The sequence below is a fragment of the Nipponia nippon genome, unplaced genomic scaffold (genome assembly GCF_047370975.1).
Source record: "Nipponia nippon isolate SJK-2023a ecotype South Korea unplaced genomic scaffold, ASM4737097v1 scaffold_12, whole genome shotgun sequence".
NCBI lineage: Eukaryota > Metazoa > Chordata > Aves > Pelecaniformes > Threskiornithidae > Nipponia > Nipponia nippon.
In genome coordinates this window covers 9,351,616-9,372,693 of record NW_028262313.1, presented here as the reverse complement: position 1 = coordinate 9,372,693, position 21,078 = coordinate 9,351,616, and the positions used below count along the sequence as shown (strand labels likewise).

At 36.6% G+C, this 21,078-nt stretch overlaps 1 protein-coding gene across 1 annotated transcript in view; it reads left to right on the top strand.

Annotated features, from left to right (window-relative positions):
• Positions 1–21,078, top strand: part of MAMLD1 (mastermind like domain containing 1) — a 271,023-nt gene that overhangs the window by 6,544 nt on the left and 243,401 nt on the right. Inside the window, exon 2 of the mRNA XM_087748681.1 lies at positions 5,990–6,105. Within this exon, the coding sequence (XP_087604807.1) occupies positions 5,990–6,105 (116 nt within the window). The remainder of the gene's footprint in view (positions 1–5,989; positions 6,106–21,078) is intronic.

Sequence of the window (21,078 nt, the reverse complement as noted above, 5' to 3'; positions counted from 1 at the left end):
AAACTTCCTTAATGAATTTTAGTTACCTCTCCTGCAGTATCAAAAGCGTCCCTGTGCAAGTTCTCATGCACTCCTGAAAGAACAAACTGTGTGTAAGGAAATTGCCTGGAGAAACGTAAGAAAGAATGGATCCTGTGCAGGCAAGGGGATGCTAACTTGCATGTGATACCCTGCTGTACCTGGTGGTGTGTGCTATTACATGCAACGAGTCTGATTTCAGTCAACAGAACAAAACAGTCAGGGCTGTACTGTGGCACAGTATGTATATGTGTATGACCGGTTGCCTTTAACAAGAGATGTGCATGCTCCATGTGTGTTTTTCTATGTATATATGTACATGCATAAAACCAGATATAAACTGGAAAGGTATCTTAAGTAAAAAAAGTGTCTGCACATATGAAAAAGGTAATGGTTTGTATAATCCACAATCTGTATAACTCAAAAAGTGGTTTCCAGATATGTCATGGGACTGTCTTCCTAAAGTCTTCTCTCTTTTAGTTACAAGTTCAGCAAGTGATCCGTAAAGAGTAAAACTAAAATGGATCGAGTTTAGCAACTAAATAAGCCTGGAAAAATAAAAAGGATTGTTATTTTGTCTCTCTTTCTTCCTTCTATTTCTTTTTGCATTTTATCTTCTTGCCTCGCATCTTCCATCCTTGTTGGATGATGTGACAATGAATCCTCATGAAATGTTGAAAGCTGAATGCTAAACTGAATTATTAATAATTGAAGCATTATTACAGTCTCCTCCTATAGCGTGTGACCTATCCTGCTCCTTATTGGCTTTCTCTGGTTATCCATTTTTTGGGAATAGGTATTTCTAACTTCCAGAGCAAGCTCAGAAAAGACGGTTGCTCATATAGGAAGACAGGTAATGATATATTTAAGCACATGTAAGTGAGTATTAAGAAATATTTCTTTTCTTCTACTTCCTGTTTTGTTTTTCTGTTACTGTATATTGGGAAAGCTGGAGAGTATTTCTTTCCCATTTTAACTGATAGCAGCTACTTTATATAGGTTTTTCTGTTTCATCATTTTCATTTACATTTTTTAACGTTTTGCCATTACTTTTACATTTTAAGCTTTGTCCATAACCTCTCCTAACCACAAGAGCTCTGAGAAGCTGTTGTTTGTTTACTTTAAGACTCCATCTGCCCAAAGGAGGATTTGGGGAGGGACTGATTTCTCTGCATCTCGTCTTCCAGTGATTCCGTAGGCCTTCCTCATGAATAGCAAGTCATAAATATTTGGATTCTGAGTGTGTTTAAGTACAGGGATCAGAAGTAACCATTTCAGTTGTGATACTCTACTGGGAAAACATCTGCCTGGAAGTCTATTTGAAAATAACACTGGCATGCTAATTCTCCTTTGAAACACACACCCACCCACCCACCATGCTACACACATGCTTTCGCGCACACTGAATTGCCAAGTGACCAAGAAAGCTAGTAATAACTATTAAGGATGCAAGGACTGCAAGATCAAGTCATTGCAGAAGTCTCATGTCATTACACAGGGTCTTAAATTCCTTGCAGGTTTCCAAAACTTCCAGGTGTCAGTGATGGTAGCTCTGGGAAAGGACTGTCCATACCTTCTAAAAAAATTCCAAGTCATTCCGCCATTCCTGTGTGGTGTTCCAAAGGCTGGCATTTGACAAGTAAATGGCAAGAAAAAAGCTTAGAGGAAAAAAGAACAAGTTTGCTTACTCAATAAATAACTTTTATTGCATCTGTTCAACCCTAGTGTCATCTTCTTAGACTTCCTGTGGTACTTCTGTTCATGCACTTAAGATTCAGATTACTGTCACATGATCCATCAAGATGATTTGATCTTATGTTGATTAATTACAGTGCATAGACCCTGGTTTCAGTGAGAAAGAATTTAATAATTAAATCCCATAACTTTGGAAAATATTTACAAAACTATGTGACGTAGCTGAGACAGAGCAAAGGATATCTGTTTATTTACCTTTATATGTGTGGTTAATTTTTGTTAGAGGTGCCTAGAAATCCAAAATTATAGCAGAACACCTTTGCAATAGCTGTGCACATGGAGATTTTCAGAACTGTGTGGGTGGCTAGAAATACATCTAGGCTCCTTGGTCTGCTCGCTGAATTGGTTGGGTGCAAGCCAGGTAGTCACACTAGATTGGACATCATGCTGTGCTCATGCAGTTATCCAGTTGTCTGAAAGGCAGAAAAACTTGGGCTTGTGTACTCTTGGTTTTGTAAGCACATTCCAGGCTAATTTATTTTTTTCCCTCAGAAAACTCCCATTAATTTCAATTGAATGTGTGACTTAAAGTTTCTAATCAGTTTTTAAAATTTCAGACACACAGCAAGAAGACAGTTTCTGCCCAAAAGTGACATAGAGAAATGAAACAGCAAAAGATAAAATCATCTAACCAAGGTCACACAGGAAATCTGTTCAAAAGTATTAAATAGGTCTAGAGATACTGAGTTCTGCTTCAGTTTTTCAACTTTACATTCATTCTTTTTGGGTGCAAATGCTCATTTTTCATAGCTGTCTTTTTGACATTGTTGAAAGGCAATTATTACAACTGTTTAATCTGATCTCTATTTTCTATTGTAAGACAGTTATTAGTGCACTATAAAGCATCGTCTGGACCTCTGATTTGCTATCAGAATGTCACAATTTGTTTTAAGAGTTTCTATCCATTAATCCTAGCCAGAAAGTGTAATAGTTTTTCAGAACATTCAGAATAAGAACCAAGACTTAGGTAGATTTCTTTGTATGGTTATAAATTCAGAAAAAAATAGTAGGGTTGCAGAGCTGGATTCTCTCATTTTTACAGCTAACTTGCTTTCAAGGAGTGGATAATGCCTTACGCAACCAGATAAGTGAGCAAAGTGGGCCTCTGAAACATCCTGTTCAAACAACATTTTGCTACATCTCACAATTACCTACTGCTTCTTCTTTGAAAATGTTGATGTTTATATTGTTTCAATGTGAAACCGTAATGTCCTTTGCCTTTTTTTTCAAAGATACTCTGCTGAGAGACTAGACTGCTACCGTCAAGATGTATTGTAGAAGAATTCTGTACCTTTTTAGATTATCTTTGATAGTATATTTAGAAATTGAGTCAGTACAATGAATTATGATCTAAACAAATTCAGAGTTGCTGTACATCTTATGACCGTATCTTAGAAGACTTGAACAAAGGTTTATTGTGGTTCTTTGCAGATGGCTGTTAGTAAAAATTACTGATTGCATTCCAAGAACCATCTAACTTTACCACAAGATTTGGTACTTCTTAAATGGAAACTATCGAGTTGTTTAAGTTATCATTTTTTCGGTTTTAAGCTCCTAGTATGACACTTATAAACACAATTTCTTTCTAACTTTAATTTGCTCTTTGCCTTTTGACATGTACCATTTCTTCACCTCTTTAATGCAATTGGCATATTTGGCTTTAGGTTGTACTTTTTCTCCACAGCACTATAAGTCAATGATGTCAACATGACTTCAGAATAAGATTTGTTCTTCAGCTTGGTGTTCCCACTGAAATCTTGTTGAGGTGACCTTTTAAAATTTTTGTCAGAGACATCCATCTTGATAAATATCTATACTGTTCTAGGAAATCTCAGGTATTTCATTCCTATCACGGGCCTTTACTTTACCTTTTATATGTGTTATTCATCAACATGAAATAGATCAAGCATGAAAAATACGGGGTATGGAAAGTTTGGGTTTTCTTAAACGCATTTTGCAAATTTTAATTGAGTCAAGCATGTGATTCTAGCAACTTGTTCTGTAAGCTGAAGATGGAAGACTCTATCCAGTGATCAGTCTGTGTGCTGTCTATGACAGCTCTGAAGAAATCTTGAAATATTTTGACCAATTTCCAAAGAAATAAAAAAAAAAATCTTAAGAAATCTTAAGATTGCTTATATATTTTGTGAATATCTGTCTTAACAAAGCTAAGTTAGAAGCCATAATTTTCAGCAATTTAAATACATATTAATTCCTTGTAATTGCAACTTCCATGTTACATTCTCTGTGCAAAGTTGTCATCTTACTTTCATACTCATCTGGATAACCATTTGGCACAACGTAACTGGCCTTGGATAGTTAAAGGGTTGTTATTGGAAATGGAAAGAATGAGAAACCTGGTGGCCATTAAAAGAAAGCTGCCAACAGAAGGTTTTAAAAGCACATCTTGTGTATATCTCCATGTGTTTGTATCACAGTCTGTAAAACTGTTTGTTTGTAAAATACTGTACTCAGTATGTCTAAGCCATATGAGTCAGCTTTAGCGTGAACTGTTTAGTTGCATTTCACATCACGAATCCACTAAACTGTATAACAATGATCGATGCTTTTTTTAAAGATCCTGATATACTATGCTCTCTCTGAAACTAAGTGCATATTAAGGCAAAAAAAAAAAAAAAGATTGAGCCCGTTTCAAATATTTTTGTCCCACGCAATCATCATTCTCAAGTCTTCTCATTTATTACATGTGTATATATGAAAGAGAGAGAAATACTCCAAATCAATGTATTAAGCTAAACAACTCGTGGACCAGCTACCACCCTGAGCTATTCCTTATGTAACTGAAGTCAAGCAAAGTGCAAAATAGTAATTAAAAAAAGGTATGTAAATAAGGGTTTCAACTGGAAAAAAATACTGCAGTTCAAGGGACTCCCTGTTTCTGGATTAGGACCATCACTTCAGTCACTGCAGAACTCAATGCATGGATAGTTTATTTGTTTAATGACAAATTGGCTGTTACTGCTAAAAATGATGATCAAATAAAGAAAAATGGCTTAGCTGTTGGCAACTTGTGCTTTATCCATGATCTCTTAGCTGAAAATTCCTGGTTGTCAGAGTTCCAGAAATCATTTGTGTGTTGCCTATAGAGCTGTAGGTATCTCAAGAAAAAAAATGCATCGTGTTTACTGGGACAGATTAGGAATAGGAAGAGAATGGGGTGTTTTCTTCTGGGTGGTTCTTCACTAAATTAAAGGTATTATATTGAAAAAGGAGAGAAGGTTGCAGAAGAGGGAGCTGTGATGGTTTGATCAATCTGGGTTGCTACATCCTAGAGTAAAAGTGAGCGAGCGCACCAGAGATTTCTGCTTATCTTTAGACTCTTAACTGTATTTGCTTTGTCACAAGGAAATTAAGTTCAAAATATAATTTACACTGCGAAGCACTAAAGCAGGGATTAACAACCTACCACACAGGTGTGAAAGATGATGTGTAAGCAGGCACCTTGTGAGTGGCAGAGGGCCACGTGTTTATAGCTGGGAGCTGTGGCATCTTGAGAAGAGGCATCTGTGAGAAGCAGTTGCTGCCAGCTCCCACTGAGGTCTGATCTCCCTCAGAGATGGAAGCTCCTGCCTTGCACATAAGCAAGATTCTGGGGATCAACAGCATCTTGCCTGTGTGAGAGGGAGAATCTCCTGGTTCCCACCAAGTTTCAGCTGTCACGGGACACTTTAACTTGTAAAACATAAATACAGACCAGTGCATACCCCTCTTGAAAGATGCATGAGCTAATGGATAGGGCAGTCAGAATAGATAATCAATGAAAAACACGTTACTAAAATGCTTTAAAAATTCAAATGTTAAAATAGCCAAAGAATAAAGAAATACTATGGTTAATTCACTACAAATCTTGAGGATTTGTTTACTAAATTAAAACAGTTGATGTAAGTGCATTTGTATTGTGCATGAGTCCCCAGTAAACTGCTGGTAGTCTTTAATGGTGCTCCCATACCTGAAGGGTGATTTTTACTCTTATTTTCTAAACAAAACTTGCATGGTAACTATCATATTTGTGGGTTGACCAGTCGTTGCTAAAAATTAGAATATTCTAGTACTCTTTTATTTAGATTGCAGTCCTTGCCCAAGAGTGCAAGCTGTGTTTAGAATTCTGAATTTGAGAGTTCTAAATTACAGGTTATTCATAAAATAACACTTCTGCTATCTGAGCAGCATATCTTTTATTGGTTTCATTTTACAGATGGGAAAATTGAGGTACAGAAAACTAGTGACTCTGCAAGTCACAAAACAAAACAGCAGGACTGTATTGCACGTCACTTGTATCTGGAAACTTCCCTTCATTTTGAAGACGTATCTGTAAGTAAAAAGATGTTCCTTTAAAGAGAAAGCACAGAGGCTTGCTATGATGACAAACATCTGATGAATATTCAAAGAAAAATTCTCATTCCTAGGATTGTTGTGGGTTCTTTTCATGTGGCTGGCTGGGATGCATGAAAATTATAGCTGGACCTAAAAAGGGTGGAATTTGGAGCTTAAGTTTTTGATTTTCACTGGCTTTCTTGCATTTCTTGCATTTTGTTCTGAATGTAGTAATGCTGACAGTCAGCTTTAATCCTTCTGACAATGAGTTCAAGAGTGTAGGTCTTACTGCTGTGAAGTCCTAAGTTCTGTGATCACGAATTTCCCTACTGCTGAATGGTAATTTCATCTTTTATAATTACTGCCTGGATGACAGAAATGTGTGTTTCCTCATGGCTAGTTCTGTGGCTTCTAGAATGGAGTATGACGTCTGTAGTACCTGATTAGTATGGTTTATGCTGCTGCAAACTGTGAATCTGTGTACTGAGGGCAGAGGCCTCCCAGGCCCACTTACAGGTATATGAGCTGCATACAGAATGCAAACTGATACGCAAGTGTTTATGTACCTCCATTGGAATGATGTCCTTAAGCTTAGCACACTATTTTATGCAAAGTGAGAGAAGATGTAGAGAGATGCATGAAAAAGTTAACGTGTTTTTCTGACTTTATTAATACTTGCATTTTTTTCCATTCTACGTCTTTTAGAATGTATTTTCTGTATTAAGCATATTTAATTTGGAGGATTTGTGGGGAGGAAAGTGCAATGAATAGTTTCTTTGGAGATACATGAAAAATGTTGACAGATCTGAAATAAAGCATACAAGTTTCCTACTGAGATTCATACTTACTACTGTGTGATCTGCTGTATTATCTGTAGAAAATGTCTTTGTACAACAGAGAAACAAAAAGACCTTCAGCAGATTGTTTTATTGAACTCTTAATAGATATTAAGAAACATAACGCCAGCACTTCTGCCACATTGCTGTCATTAAATAATAAATCATTGCTGTAGCTGCCTAATGGGATATGTAGCAATGCTGATGGTGGCAGTCTAGACCTGAGCTGAAGTGGATTAATTTAAAACACAGAGCAACAATAGTAGATAGCAGTGCTCAGCAGAACAGTTTTGGGGCTAGAACCTGGTGGCTAACTACAAGAAAGAAGATTACAGAAATTAGATTAACTAAAAAATGGTAACAATGTCTTTCACAGTCCTCAGATATGCTCCAACACCTAATTATGAAACTGTCACATAAGCATTAATGAACGTATTTTCAACGCTTTTATGTGTCTGAGATGTCCTATCCTAATATACAGATAGAAAGGGGGGGGGCACTAGGAGACAGGTGGCTTTATCCCAGAAATGACGATGACCTGTACCTGCCTTTTATCCCAAAGGAGGTATGAATGCATGGGGCTTTGGAAAATAAGGCCTTATGGTACTTTCACCTAATGCAGCACCTTAGTCACATAAGTTTTGTGTTCTGGTTTTGTTTGTTTTGGGGTTTTTTTAGCAGGATTTGCTAGTTAGGTGTGTTTCCAGGCAAGCAAAGCTATAGAGTTCTGTGCTGCTGCCTTGTGTCCAGCCAAGTTAAAGTCCCACCTTTAGAACTGAGACATGAGAGTAACATACCTCGATGAGAGCTACCTCCTAGTCAGGCACAGTGGGTCTATATCTGAGCTGCCTACCTCAGGCGATGCACCCTGGAGACACCATCAGTGGTTTGGCCTGTTGTATATACAACTCATTAAGCAGAGATGTGTGTAGCTGTCTACCAATATAGTTGTGTGTAGCATTTGTAACATGAAATGCTTTGTAAAACTATTAAGGCTTATCAAATTGTTAAAATTACTTACCAAATTATTAAAACCAATCTGTTCAAGGACAATAGACTGCTCTGAAAACAAGAAAAAGAGATTGTGAGGAGTCCAGCAGTAAAAAGCCAAGAAAACCAAAAGCGATTGTTCTGTGACTTTTGTTGTTTTCTCTATGTAGGAATCTGTTGGAATGTGCAAATGTTGAATTTGTGAAACTAATTAGCACGTAAAAATCCAGCTGTAATAGTAATCAAAACTTGCTGGTTCAACAGACTATGGGGTTTTTTTAGTATTAACACATCCTGCACATATGGCCCCCAGTTGAAGATCTGGAGCTGCTCGTACCAGCAAGTTAATATCAGGGGATTTAGAAGCAAGTATTTATTGGTGGCAGTTGTGGAACCAACATGTGGTCTAACTCTGACTGGTGCTTCCAACGCTGTTTGTGTCTGTAAGGGAAAAAAAGAAAAAGTGACTGGTACTGCTCTCATTATCCTCACACTGTATGAAAACAAGGTACAGTGTTTTAATAGATTTGTTGCTGAGATTTCTGTTGGAGGGGCCTTTAGTTGATGAATTGTGGCCTTGCTAGAAGCTGTAATTGCAGCAACAAGAAAATACTGTCGGTTTCCTACAAGTCCCTGTTGAGATTTACTTGGTCAAATTTATTTAATTATAGTATCTTGCTGGTATTTTCTTTACATTCTTAGTTTGTGAGCGCATCAAAGAATGAAGAAGATTTTGGTTTACATCCTTTGGAAACACAAAAACCACTTTTTAGGTTAGCTATCTCACAAATCAAAGCAGGCTGTCTTGTAAAATGCATTTTAATAAAATCATTTTAAAGCATCTCTTTCATTGTGATTTGCAGATCATGAGCTGGTAAGTCTTAGCATTTAAATTCAAAATTAGAAGTTTACATGTTTCAATGGAAAGAGAAACAGAATCTATTTGGTATTGTCTTAATAAATGACCCAAAGTAGCTACTGGATTACAAGTAGACAAGTGCTTATAACTGACTAATAAGGCACTTTTAGTAGATCATTTATATACCAGACACAACTTCTGGTAAGAGATTTTCCTTAATGTGAAAATACAGTGCTTTTGGCATGATGCAGCTACCTTTGATCTCTGTAAATGACTAGCAGTAAATTCTGAATGTCGGAAGCTGACCAGTAGGATGTCTTAGGGAAGACGAATGGATGGGATGTCCGCAGAGCATTAACAGGGCTCATATTTTGGTGGGAATCTACGCAAGGCACTTGGTGGTGTTCAGGGTACATGTTTGTAAAAATACATATAGTAAAGCCATCTTCTTCAAATATGGCAGCAAAATTAGTACTTTCACAGTGAATAAAGCAAGCTAGACTCAGTGGATAATATGCTGATGCTGCATTCCCTTCTCTTCCAGTTTCACTTCAAAGTGGTAAGAAAGGGGTTTTATTAGTACTTTTTAAGGCACTTAAACTCTTTTAAGCATTTTTCTCCTACTGGAGTGAAATAATTCAGAAGTTTTTGCTATGTTTAATCAAAACAAGATTTTCAGATTCCTTATTTTGATAATTATTTCATTTGTGATATTTAAAAATAACTGCATATTTTTACTTGAAGCTGCATTGTCTTGTATTTCCAAGAGGAGTGCTGGCAAACTGTTTCATGAAATAGGACAACCTTATTGCAGATAAACTGCATACTTGCTTAAACAAAAATATGTTTAGTACTGTGAGACAGAAGCTGCTGTTGCCTTGATTTCATAGTATTACATATTCCATGTATTATTGGTGTATTTTTTTTTTTATATTGTGTTCTACTCCCTTCTTTTTACTCACTTAAATTCAGGACTTTAGAGTTCTCCTGCAATTTGTAAACTGAAATTCTTTGAGAAACATATTTCATAAGAAAGCCTACACCATTTTAATAAAGAATATGTGGACCATGGAAGAAATCTTTCAGTTCTAGGAATTTTGACTGTTGATAGTGTTGATGTTGATGATGTTATTTGAGCAAAACACATACAAAAGTATAGACAAAAAATGCACTTCTAAAGCTACTCTTTCTATTTACATTTTTTCCTAAATTTAATTTTCAAAATTAAACTTGAGGTACACAGAATCCAAATATATTTGATTTACAGCTATCCCATATTTTCAGTGATGAAAAAAACAGGTTTTAATACTATAACTAAATCTGTAAGCATGAAGTATAAAGCTGACAAAGTCAGATGTGAGACTTAGGGGAGTCTATTTTACAGGATTTTTCCCTCCCCCCTAGCATTTAATCGAAGCCACAGTCTTTATGTAAATTTAATCACCTTGCAACAAACTAATAATTTTATTATGTTCTTTCTGTTTGACAGTCCTTAGCTGCTTAGAAATTTAAAATTTCATTACAGAGCTAGGACAGATTTGCTTTAGAATATTCAGTATTTCTGGTCTCTGTCTACAGTAGGTACTGAATATGTGTACAAATAATGAGCCAAATCTGCCTTGATTTATTCTTGCAAATAGTCTAAATGAGCAAGCTCTACAGTATTTAGCCCAATGCTAGCTAAATTTATTTTGTATATCTATCTATATACATATCATAATCAAATTACTACAGTTACAATGTGATAAAAATACATATATGTTACATATCCATAACGCTGAAGAAATATAGAACAAATCCCTGTTTTGAAGAATATTCCTTGACTTTATACATGTACACACTAACATTCAATTCTAGGTGCTGTACAGTCTGAGAAAAAAATATCTTCTAGTGTTATGTTGTTATATAGATGTGGCCCAAGTTTATCCTGAAACTGTGACCTAGGCTGTGACTGTGATCCATCAAAACATTTAATAAAGTGCTTAACTTAAGTATGTGAATAATCCCTTTGAAGATCAGTGGAACTACTCAAGTGCTTAAGACTATGTGCATGCCGTAGTATTTTGCTAGGTTGTGGCAAAACTTCCTGCAAGCAGGTGAGGAAACACACCACAGTTTTAACATGCAGTACATTCCAACAGTTGATCTGATGTTTTCAGCTGATCTGATGTTTTTATCTAATAAAAATTTAAACATTTGGACTTTTCATCTGTGTTTTATAACAGTATTCTTGCACTAAACGCAACTGCTCAAGTATATGTTTTCAGGAGGGTGGATGGAGTTTTATCCTTTAGGGGCTGTAAATCATGAACTCTTCATTGACCTCTAACGCAAGGAAGATTCAAAGAAGACGGAAAATGGTTCTAGTTGCTAAGGATAAGAACAAAAAAGAACCAAACATCACAAGCTGCAACAAGGAAGATTCTTATTAAACTTGGTGGAAAAAACCCAAAACTTCATGATGAGACTCCAGCAGGTTGTCCAGAGAGGCTGTGTGTTCTCTGCTCTTTGAGTTATTCAAAGCTTGCCTGGACAGGCCCTGAGCAACCCAGCCTAGCCCTGTTTGGAGCAGGGTGATCAGACTAAATGACCTCCAAAGGTTCTTTCCAACTCAAGGTGTTCTACAACTGTAGCACAGTTATTACTGCACTAGGAAAGGTAAAGGTGCAGAAAGGAGTGCATTTAGCAAGAGGGATCAGTAGTAGCCGAAAATAATTCTGCAACTGTGTTGTTAATAAGAGGAAGACTTGGGTTTGCTATTCAACAGAAAATTAAAGCCATCAACAACAGTCAGCAAGAAGCCTATAGTTCTGATGGGTGGGGTTTTTTTACCTTAGACCTTATGTTCAACAGTGAGTATGCAAATACTCTTAGCAACAAAGTGGTGAAATTTCAACCACCGCAAGGAAGAAAAAGCTAGAGAGGAAAGAGATATGCTAGATATTTTTTAACCAGCTGCATCTGTTAAAAATGTTACCCTAAAACTGATAGTGATGTTATTTAAATGCTTGACTCACTGCCCATGTTTAGAGTACATACTTAGCGTAAGTTTTGGCACCTATGGTATCAGGCTGGCTGTACACTGAATATAGGGCCTCTTTCACATGGATGGGCTGAAGCCTGGCCATGTACCAGTCTAAAACTTTGTAGTTGGAGTTTCATAACAGAATTTGGCTCAATGACAAAGTAGTGCAATTCCAGCTGCTGTTTTTCTCAGGGAATGTTTGTCTTAGTCCCACCCATGAGCCTCTAGTAGTGTTAAGATGGAAGTGGAAGAATTTATGGAATAATAAGTGTAGAGGGCATTCCTGGTGTGCTGGACAGCATTTGGTCTTCCAGATATATACTTTCAGAACACCCCTTCAAAGTTTACAGTTGTTTGCCTTATTGCTAAATGCTTCTTTAAGTTACACAGTCACTGCACCCTTTGTCTTTGACTCCTTAGGTTGTAAAGCTTGAATAGGAGAGACATTGCAGAAAACAACTATGATAAATGTGTAATTTCAGTCTCAGCTTTAGTCTTGCTATTTCTTCCTTACCTTTACTTTTAACGTAACAAGTTTCCATTTAACACAGTTGTTTTTACGCTTTTTGCCTTGCCTCTGGCAAAATTGAAATGCCACCCTTCCAGCATATGATTTATGTTGTTCTTCACATTGAACTTCATGATTATGTTCTCAAAGTTCATTGTTCTTTAACCTTCAAAATGCCTACGGACTAATTTAAGAATGTGTGAAAACTGCTACAGATGATAGCATTAAAACTAGTGAAAAAAATTCCTGTACAATTCGTCCTTGACATACATTACATGCTTCATTAACTTAAATATGTAATCTGCATTTGCATTCTTAAAAATAAACTCTTCCCTCAGGTATAGATAAACAGCATTCATTTATATCAATAGGGATTGAATGTAGATACCAAAGTGCGATGTGCAGTCCTTACCGTAGTAAGTCACCATAATGTCTTTTTTTAAACTACTTCTCTGAAGATGTCAGATGTTGGTTCTCTTTTTATCTCAGTTCCTTGCAAAAGAATAAGCCCTTTTTTATATTCTTACTAACTGTCCTGCTTTCACATGATGCAAGCCCCCAAACTGCTAAATAATTCTAGTTGTGTTGATCAGGAATTATCTAACTAGGTATTTTATTGGCCAGATTTCTTCAAACCAGAACTCTTTCTAGGATGGTAAGAAGCATTTTTGTCAAGAATGAGATTTCTGGTTTAAATGAGAGAGGTACAACTCTTTGAAAATGCACCTTCAAAATGTAATTGGAGTAGGAAATCCACTAAATTGAAGTGTTGGACTGAATGGCATTATAAAAAGGAATAATGTTTTCTGAAAACCTTCAGTAGAAACTAGTCAATATTAGTTTATTTACAGGATTGGAGAACATGCGCAAGAAGAGTTAGTTGCATAGGGGGAGTGCAGAAACTCCAGGTTCATTGCTGTGATGGGACTTGAGTGGGTGCTGTGGCTGCGGCTGTGTTCTATTTGTCTGCTCTGGCAGCAAATTTCTGCATTTCCATTGCTGGAAATTATGTGGGTTTTGTAAATGATTGATAGAGTACTTGAATCAGGGGCTTGAATTTTTTTCTTACATCAGGCAAATGTTCTAGTCTATTGCTAATCTATCTAATCTGTTGCTAGATATTCTACATGGAGGTTAGCTTAATCTGTGCCTTTGGAGGGAGGATGGAAATCATTAAAGTGGGAAAATAAATGAAATCTTGATTGTCGTGAGATGGGAACAACTGTTTCTCATTCAGATCTAGCGTTCTGCACCACACTGTAGGCAATGGAATATCTGTGGTTCAGAGTTTTATAGTTTTGATGTAGCGGGAGAATCAAATGAATTAAGCTGCAGTGGAATTCAGCCACGTTTATTTCTGTCTTTCCCAAACTGATGTTCAGATAATAGGATAATGCAAGCAGAACATTTTGGGATACCCATGACTGCACAAGAGCTGTGTTTAGCTTGGATAACTTGATAGCTGTTGGCACACTGAGTAGACTTTTCCACATGCCTCCTATAGTAAGGTGAATGAGGCAAACACAGTTACTTTGAAGTTGAATGCCGCAGTATACATGATGCATATAGCCTGTATTATTCTACGTGACTGGGGCAACATCTTAATGTATGCCCTGGGCTTTGGAGAAAGAATGGAGGACATAATGCAAAAGTAACCTTCTTTTAAGTGTGCATATAGACATAATCTGTATTATTTATGGTATCTGAAAGCAATGGGTTAATTTACATCCTCCGTAGAACAAAAATACTACAAAGAACTAGCCCATGTCTCCTGGATTAATTCTAGCTTTCAGCGACTGTGTGTCTGGAGTAATTGAACATACATCATTTACCCCCAAAACATTGAAGGGCAGGTTGTTATTTCTGGCTTAATTTGAATTAATAATTTACTCAGGTTTTACATTACCTAGTTAATCTTGTGTAGTTACTCCTTGAATGGTAAGGAATTCTTGAGGCTTATACCTTCCAGAAACAATTTTTAGCTGAAGTACTGTTTTAGCTATATATTACCAGTAAATGATTTTATCCCAAATTGTGGATAAAAACCGAGTATGCAGTAATTCCTCTTTTCTCTGAGTTGTTGTTGCCTTTCAACAGAACTAGTGAAAAATCTCCTCCTTCTTCCTTGTTCAGTGAGGCATTTACTTTTTCTTTGCTGTGACTGCATAATGAGTGCCTGCTGAGGCAATCTGTGTAATGCATACTTGTATGCATCAAAACCGTGGGAGCTCAGACTTTAATCATAGGTCTCTGTTTACATGAAAAAAATGAAGTTACGTGGGTGTTCCACTTATATTGTGGAATTCTCCTTGGGAATTGTTATGCATTTCATAGCGTATTTAAAAATAAGATGTTTTTTAAACTTGGTTTGAATGTATGTTGGTATGTGACTCAATACGAACCTTAGGAAATACCTGAAAATTAAATATATGGTTTATAAATGCAAAATTATAATCTTTTATTCAGGAAAGGATTAATTTTCTGGTTTTTAAAAAGCACTTGTTCTTGACTGTGCTCAAGTTATTTGTATTTGCTGTTTGACTTTAATCCCAAAGCAGAAACAAGAAACTTGAATCTGCTTGATGCTTTAGCAGTTCTTCACAGGCTATGTATACAGGTGTTCTGCCCAAATTCTGTCCAATTGCCCAGGTGCAGATGACTTCCAGATTCTGTAGTTCTATTCAGCTGTGGGTTGAAAACAGAAGATTTCAAAATCCCATTCTACCATGAAACATTACTCTTGCTCTAAGCGTATGCTAAAGCTATTAGGAGTGCTGGGGGCTTTTTCCAGTCTAGTCAGGTGCCAGTATGTCTAAAGAAGTAGCTCTCCATTTTTATATTGCCTGATGCCTAATAGTGAGGACATCATCTTGGAGCTGTCATTTCTCAAAAGTGAGGAAGGATATTTGAAAGACAGGAGTTTAGGTGGAAGTTCAACTTTCTCTCCTTATTGACATCAATGAAACCAATAACGGCATGTAAAGTGTTACAGTCTCCTCTTGGTACATCTTCGATCACGTGTTCTGAACCATGCCTCACAAGACATAATTCAATCCTCTTTTTCTTTCTAGCAAGTTTCTTACCTTTTTCCTTAGACATCAACAATATCTTAAGCAAAATGCTTAAGTTGAAAAAATTAATGTAATTTAAAATTATATTAAGACTCAATTCAATGCCTATGGCTTGTCATTATGAGTATCAGTAAAGATGCACTGAATATCCATGTCAGCCATGAAAGTCAGCTTTCTAGACCCTACTGATTTCTTTGGTTAACAGCACTTAAGTTTAAAGAAATTAGCAAACAGAATCCACAAATAGCCAGAGTCTCTCAGGTTTTAGCTACATTTCACGCTTTCAAAAGCATGGATTCTGCATCATTTCAAAAATCTTGTGCTTCTGTGAATTATTCCTGTTCAGGGGACATACAGGGCATTCGCTCTGGACAGCTACCCCAGTGAATGCTGTCTGAAAAGCTGAACACCTTATAACGTCTGCAGGAAAATATCTCCCAGAATCAGCAAGCCTCTGTAACAAGACTTAATTTATTTTAGCTTTTGTAAAAGCTTTTGATTGCACAGCAGCTGCCAAGATCTAAATTCCCCCACCCACTTCAAGGCAGTTTTTTAGTTACACATTTGGCAATGTATGGAATTTTTCATCCATTCCCCTAGGCATAATAAATATCACATACAAGGTTTGCAGCCTTTTTTGAGTGGGGGGGAGAGGGGTGATATAGTGATTTTTAATTGAGAGATACCTCTCATAGGACAGCCTCAAAGTAGTGTATGTGTAGATAAGAAAATTCCCTTTTCTTTGCAAACTGTTACGAGCAACTGTTTTGATCTTAATGGTGCCATCTCTTTGGGAACTGACTGCTATATAAATACAGCACGTAGAGCAGGTACAAGGAATGTTAATGTTTTCTGAAAGAGGCGAGCTATAGATCTAAGAGATACAGGACAGCCTTACTTTTGAATTGTGCTTTGGCTAGAATGCAATCCAAATCTTACCTTACTTCAGGGGCTGTAATTGCAAGTTATGAACACATGAATAATGCCTCCTCATTACCTAAGTTTCTATTCTTGAACGAAGAGTGAGGCAGACCCATGATCTTTTACTCATCATATTAGGGTATTTATTCCCAGGTCATATTTTGCTCTTTAATCTTTGTGATCAAATAATTTCCTATGTTGAAGAAAACGTGCCTTGCCTGGCAACATTAAAAGTGCAAAATAAAGATATAAATAACAATAACTAAAAGCATTTTGAATTTGCATGCATGCTATGTCATGGGGTGGCTACAACTATAGGAAAGGAGTGCTACTGTATGCCAGTTTAAATACTGTTAAGCAACTGGACATTTCTAGGAATCTTTTTCCTGAAGTAATACAGGCATATATATTAGAAATATCACAAATTATTAATATATTAATTTGAAAAGCAATGACAGATCATTTCACTCAAATTAAGCTTAATAATCAAAGCCATTTTAATTGACTAACTCAGTTAAAAAAAAACATGGATGTGGGTATAATCAACACCTATTTTTTTTCCAATCACTATTTTTAATCAGTATTTTTCTCATTAATATCACTTCATTATTTTACTATTTTATAATCCACCTCAATTTTCACAGAAAGATAGTTATATACTGTAAGAAGGAATGAAAGATATTTCTTATTGATAATAATCAGTTTCTAGTTAGACTGTATGGTGAGAAACTGAAACAACTTAGAATTTTTATTCAGACACTGAATTCTTCTTATATTTTTCTATCAATCAGATTTATAGAGGCTTATGTTCCATGCCTAAAAGTTTCAGAAATTAATATTAATATAGCTATGACAGTCAAATACTATGACTGAGTTAACGTACAGTGCATTATAGTATTACTTGAAATATTAGTGTTATAACAAGAAAGTTCCTATTGGACCCCAAGTGAAAGCATTTGCAGCAGAGAACAACTTCAGATGGTTATTTAGCAAATGAACGCCAAGCTCTCAGCCAGTCCCTTTTAGAGCTGTCAGGTTTCATTAGCCTGTTTGATATCTTACAGCTTCTTGTGTAACTACAGTTAGAACCAAACTACAAATGCCATTATTTTGAAGACTGGAAAGACTGGAAAACAGGCATTGGTTTGTGGGGGTGGGGGGAAATCCTCTCACCTGTATTCACAGGATAAAAGCATGTATGTTTAGAGATCCACTGCCCGGAGCAATGCAATCACAGAAATTTAAGCTCATAGCACTGCTGTATGGTTAAAAAAAAAAAAAAGGCAACAGCTCTTGAACATTTTAAAGATGCATTTAGCTCTGCTCTGCTTTAGGGATTAAGAGGACATCATTATAATTTGTGCACAGCTCTGTGTTTACTGTGAAAAAGCTTGCTTTGTAATTTATGCACTGTGATTTTGCAGGGGGCACCCAATAGTGTTGAGACGTGCAAATGTGTTTTGATTACTTTTTCAGGAAAAAACTTAAAATTAATGTAACAGGCTTTTTTTTTAAGCAAACACATAAATTAATCCCCTTTTGAGATGATTCTTTGAAAATTTTAAGCCATTTTAATACAAGGACCTTTTCTTACTTACTACAACGGATGAATGAACCCATTGTCAAAAGTGCATTGGGTATAATATGACATCCATTTAATGTCTTTGTCATCAAATTAAGATCAAATGCAAAAGGTTAATGAATACGTTCAGTACTGAAGTGTATTTCTCAAGGATGACATTTTCATTTAAATAGAAAAAAAAAATTAGAGAATTGCACAATAACAGCGTGCCTCCCTCTATTTCTAAAATTCCCTTTAATAAAGAAATAACTTGTGGAATTTGGCAGATTTTCCCTTAACTATGAGATAAAGACTATACATAAACAATAATATCCTGTCATACTTGGTACCAAATTAGCTGACTTTTACTGCCACTGAATAGAAATGTGTAGTCTGGCTGCTTGCAGAGTTCATGCTTGAAATTCCAGAAATAACAATATCGAAGTAGACCACTTCAAAGGTGGTTATTCATCATCAGAAAACTTTTTGACCGTTTGCTGACTGTTGATCTTCACACTCTTCTACATTTACAGTTTCTTTGAAATCACAAAAGGGCAGGTGCGCTGGCTAAGTCATCGTTTCATAATTAAGAATTACGGTTATCCTTGGGAAATATGGGTTACTTTGAATGTGGAGGGGAGATGGCTTCTGGCATATAATGAGGAAGTATTATAGTAATATTTCACATCTTTGCTTATTGATTGGTGTGTACCATACAGTGCTTCTTAAGTAAATATTACCTTTCACAGAACGATGCATCTAATGTCTGTACTACTGTTGTCTAATAATGTCACTTACCAGTAAATTCTCAGGAACCTCTGTGAGATAAATTTGTAAGTGCTGTTAGTTTTGCAGCAGTGGAAATTGAGACACACGCACACAAAAAAATATTTTTGCCCAAGTGGTAGAGCCGATGTGCATGCCTTCAGACCACATACTACAGTAGTAAACTGTTGTCATCTTTTGCACTTTGGACAGCTATTTAAGTTCTTATGGTATATACGATGTCCCTCAACAGCCCGTTTTCATTTGATTTGTGTTCACCCAGCTCCAGTAGTAATTACAGTGGCACAGAATGAGTTCCCTAATTGCCTTCCTCATTTTTGTCACTCAGAAAGTTGTATTTCAACTACTTTTCTTGACTTTCTGGTAAATGTAGGGTAGTAGGGAAGTACGGTCACAAAAGGCTGTTGAATACTGTAAAGCAGATGGAGCATGGTTGATAGAATCTGAGGACTATGTCGAAGATATTACATGAAGATTTGCGATGGAGTAAAAGCAAAATGAAATATGTGATCATCAGTGGAGGGAAGCTGTGACAGACACCTGCACGCGCTGCTTTGCATGGGTGATTGTAGAATCCCGTAGGGCTTTCCCCTGCTGCTTGGTAATGGAGGATTTATGTGAGTGTTGTCTCTGGGAAGTGGCACGCATGGGAGTAATGTCATGATTTTGTGAGTAGACGGCAATACCTGGAGTCCTCATGTTTCTTTCATCCCAGTCGGTTAGTAGGTGATGTAGGCACCGTATTAACCATAGCATAGTAGTCAATTCCCAGATACTCAGCATGTGCTGTTCCCCTTGCACTGCCTTAGTGCTGTCACCTGCCTGTAGCGCTGCCGTTCCTCTGAAAGGGGAGGGAAAATTGTTTTGCAGCGGCTCTTTACTTTTTTTCTGAGAAATTATACAGAGTTCTACTGAAGAGTTATGTATCTGTTCTCAAAACTTGCAGTATGGATAACATAAAACCACCTCTACCACCCCTCCCTTTCTGCATGGATAGGTTAGTAGCAAGAGAAATCAAGGGATAAGTGATATAACATCCCCAGTAAACTGTTGTTCACATCTATGCCTTCATGTTAGCCAACCTGACTAACAGATTAACAGTTCTCTGAATTATAACGAGGTTTAGAGGAGAGCTAATTGACTGAACTTCAACCCAGAGAAGCCTGAAGAAATGCTCACTCTGTGGAGAAAGCAACCAAAAGACATAGCTGAATAATAATTTCCTCTGAAAAAAGTTGTGGGGCTGCCAATTTGTTACTCCAATGCATTTAGTTAATGTAAGATTATACTCATACAGCAACAGGGGGCCAACGGTGCCTTTTGTTCCCTTTGTTCTCTCTAACTTCTAGTGAAATGGAACCTGGTGAGCCATTGGGCTGAATATTCTGAGTATTTTGAACTTGATACCTGAAAGATTTCATTTCCCTAGGCAGCAATAATTTGTATGGGAGAGGGGTCACTTCAGCTGTGATACAGCTGAAGATTCCCTAGCTCTGGAACTGGAGACTGGATTTGTTCTTTTTAAGGGCATACTGCAATGATTGTTATCCCAGATTTTCAAAGGCAGGATTTGGGCTGAAAGCTGTGAAACAGCAGTATTTCTGGTGGGTTCTATTAGAGTTACTGGATGTTTTGTTATTTATAAGTGGGCCATGGCATCAAATGAACTGCATGATAAGGATCCTTTCCAATAAAGAGTTTTATTCATTGTTGCATTTTAATAGTTATTCATGATGGTTAGGCAGACTATAGATCTAGCATGTCTAGCATTTGAATAGGTGTTATAAATGCATTTAAATATGTTTTTAATGAAAGGAAATTTTCCAACAGTCTTATAGCATTTGTAATCTGAAGTAACATGCATCTAAAAAGTTATTAAAAGAAATTTCACATTGATCTGAAATTTTTAACCAAATGGGAGTTGCATATCTTTTTAATGGGGTTTGGCAGTACTGGTGTGTTGTGTCTATTTCTGCTTTTCTTGCTGCGTATATATTTATTGATTTTGTGCACATGTTTATGGCTGTCCATTTCAAGGAATACAGGGGAGTCAAATGCAAGCAGGACTTCCCCAGGAAAACCAAAATTTTCACTGTTAATGGTTCTTCCAGTTGATTAGAAAAGCTAAATTTCCAAATTGTTTAAGGTTTGCCTGAGATTGGTAGTAGAAATACTACAGAACAGCAAGTGGGATGCACATAGGCCTGCGCTTCTGGTGATGCTACCAGGAGCAGCCTGAAGATGATCTGCTGCCAATTAAAATGTCAGTACGAAGTGTGCATAGTGGCCTTCAATAAATATTCTGTGCTGACAGCTGTTTGTTGGAACAGAAGTTTGGGAATCAGTGCTGCATCAAATTGAAAGTGTGTTGAGATTTTAGATATGTGAATTATAATGACCAGAGTTGCCAACT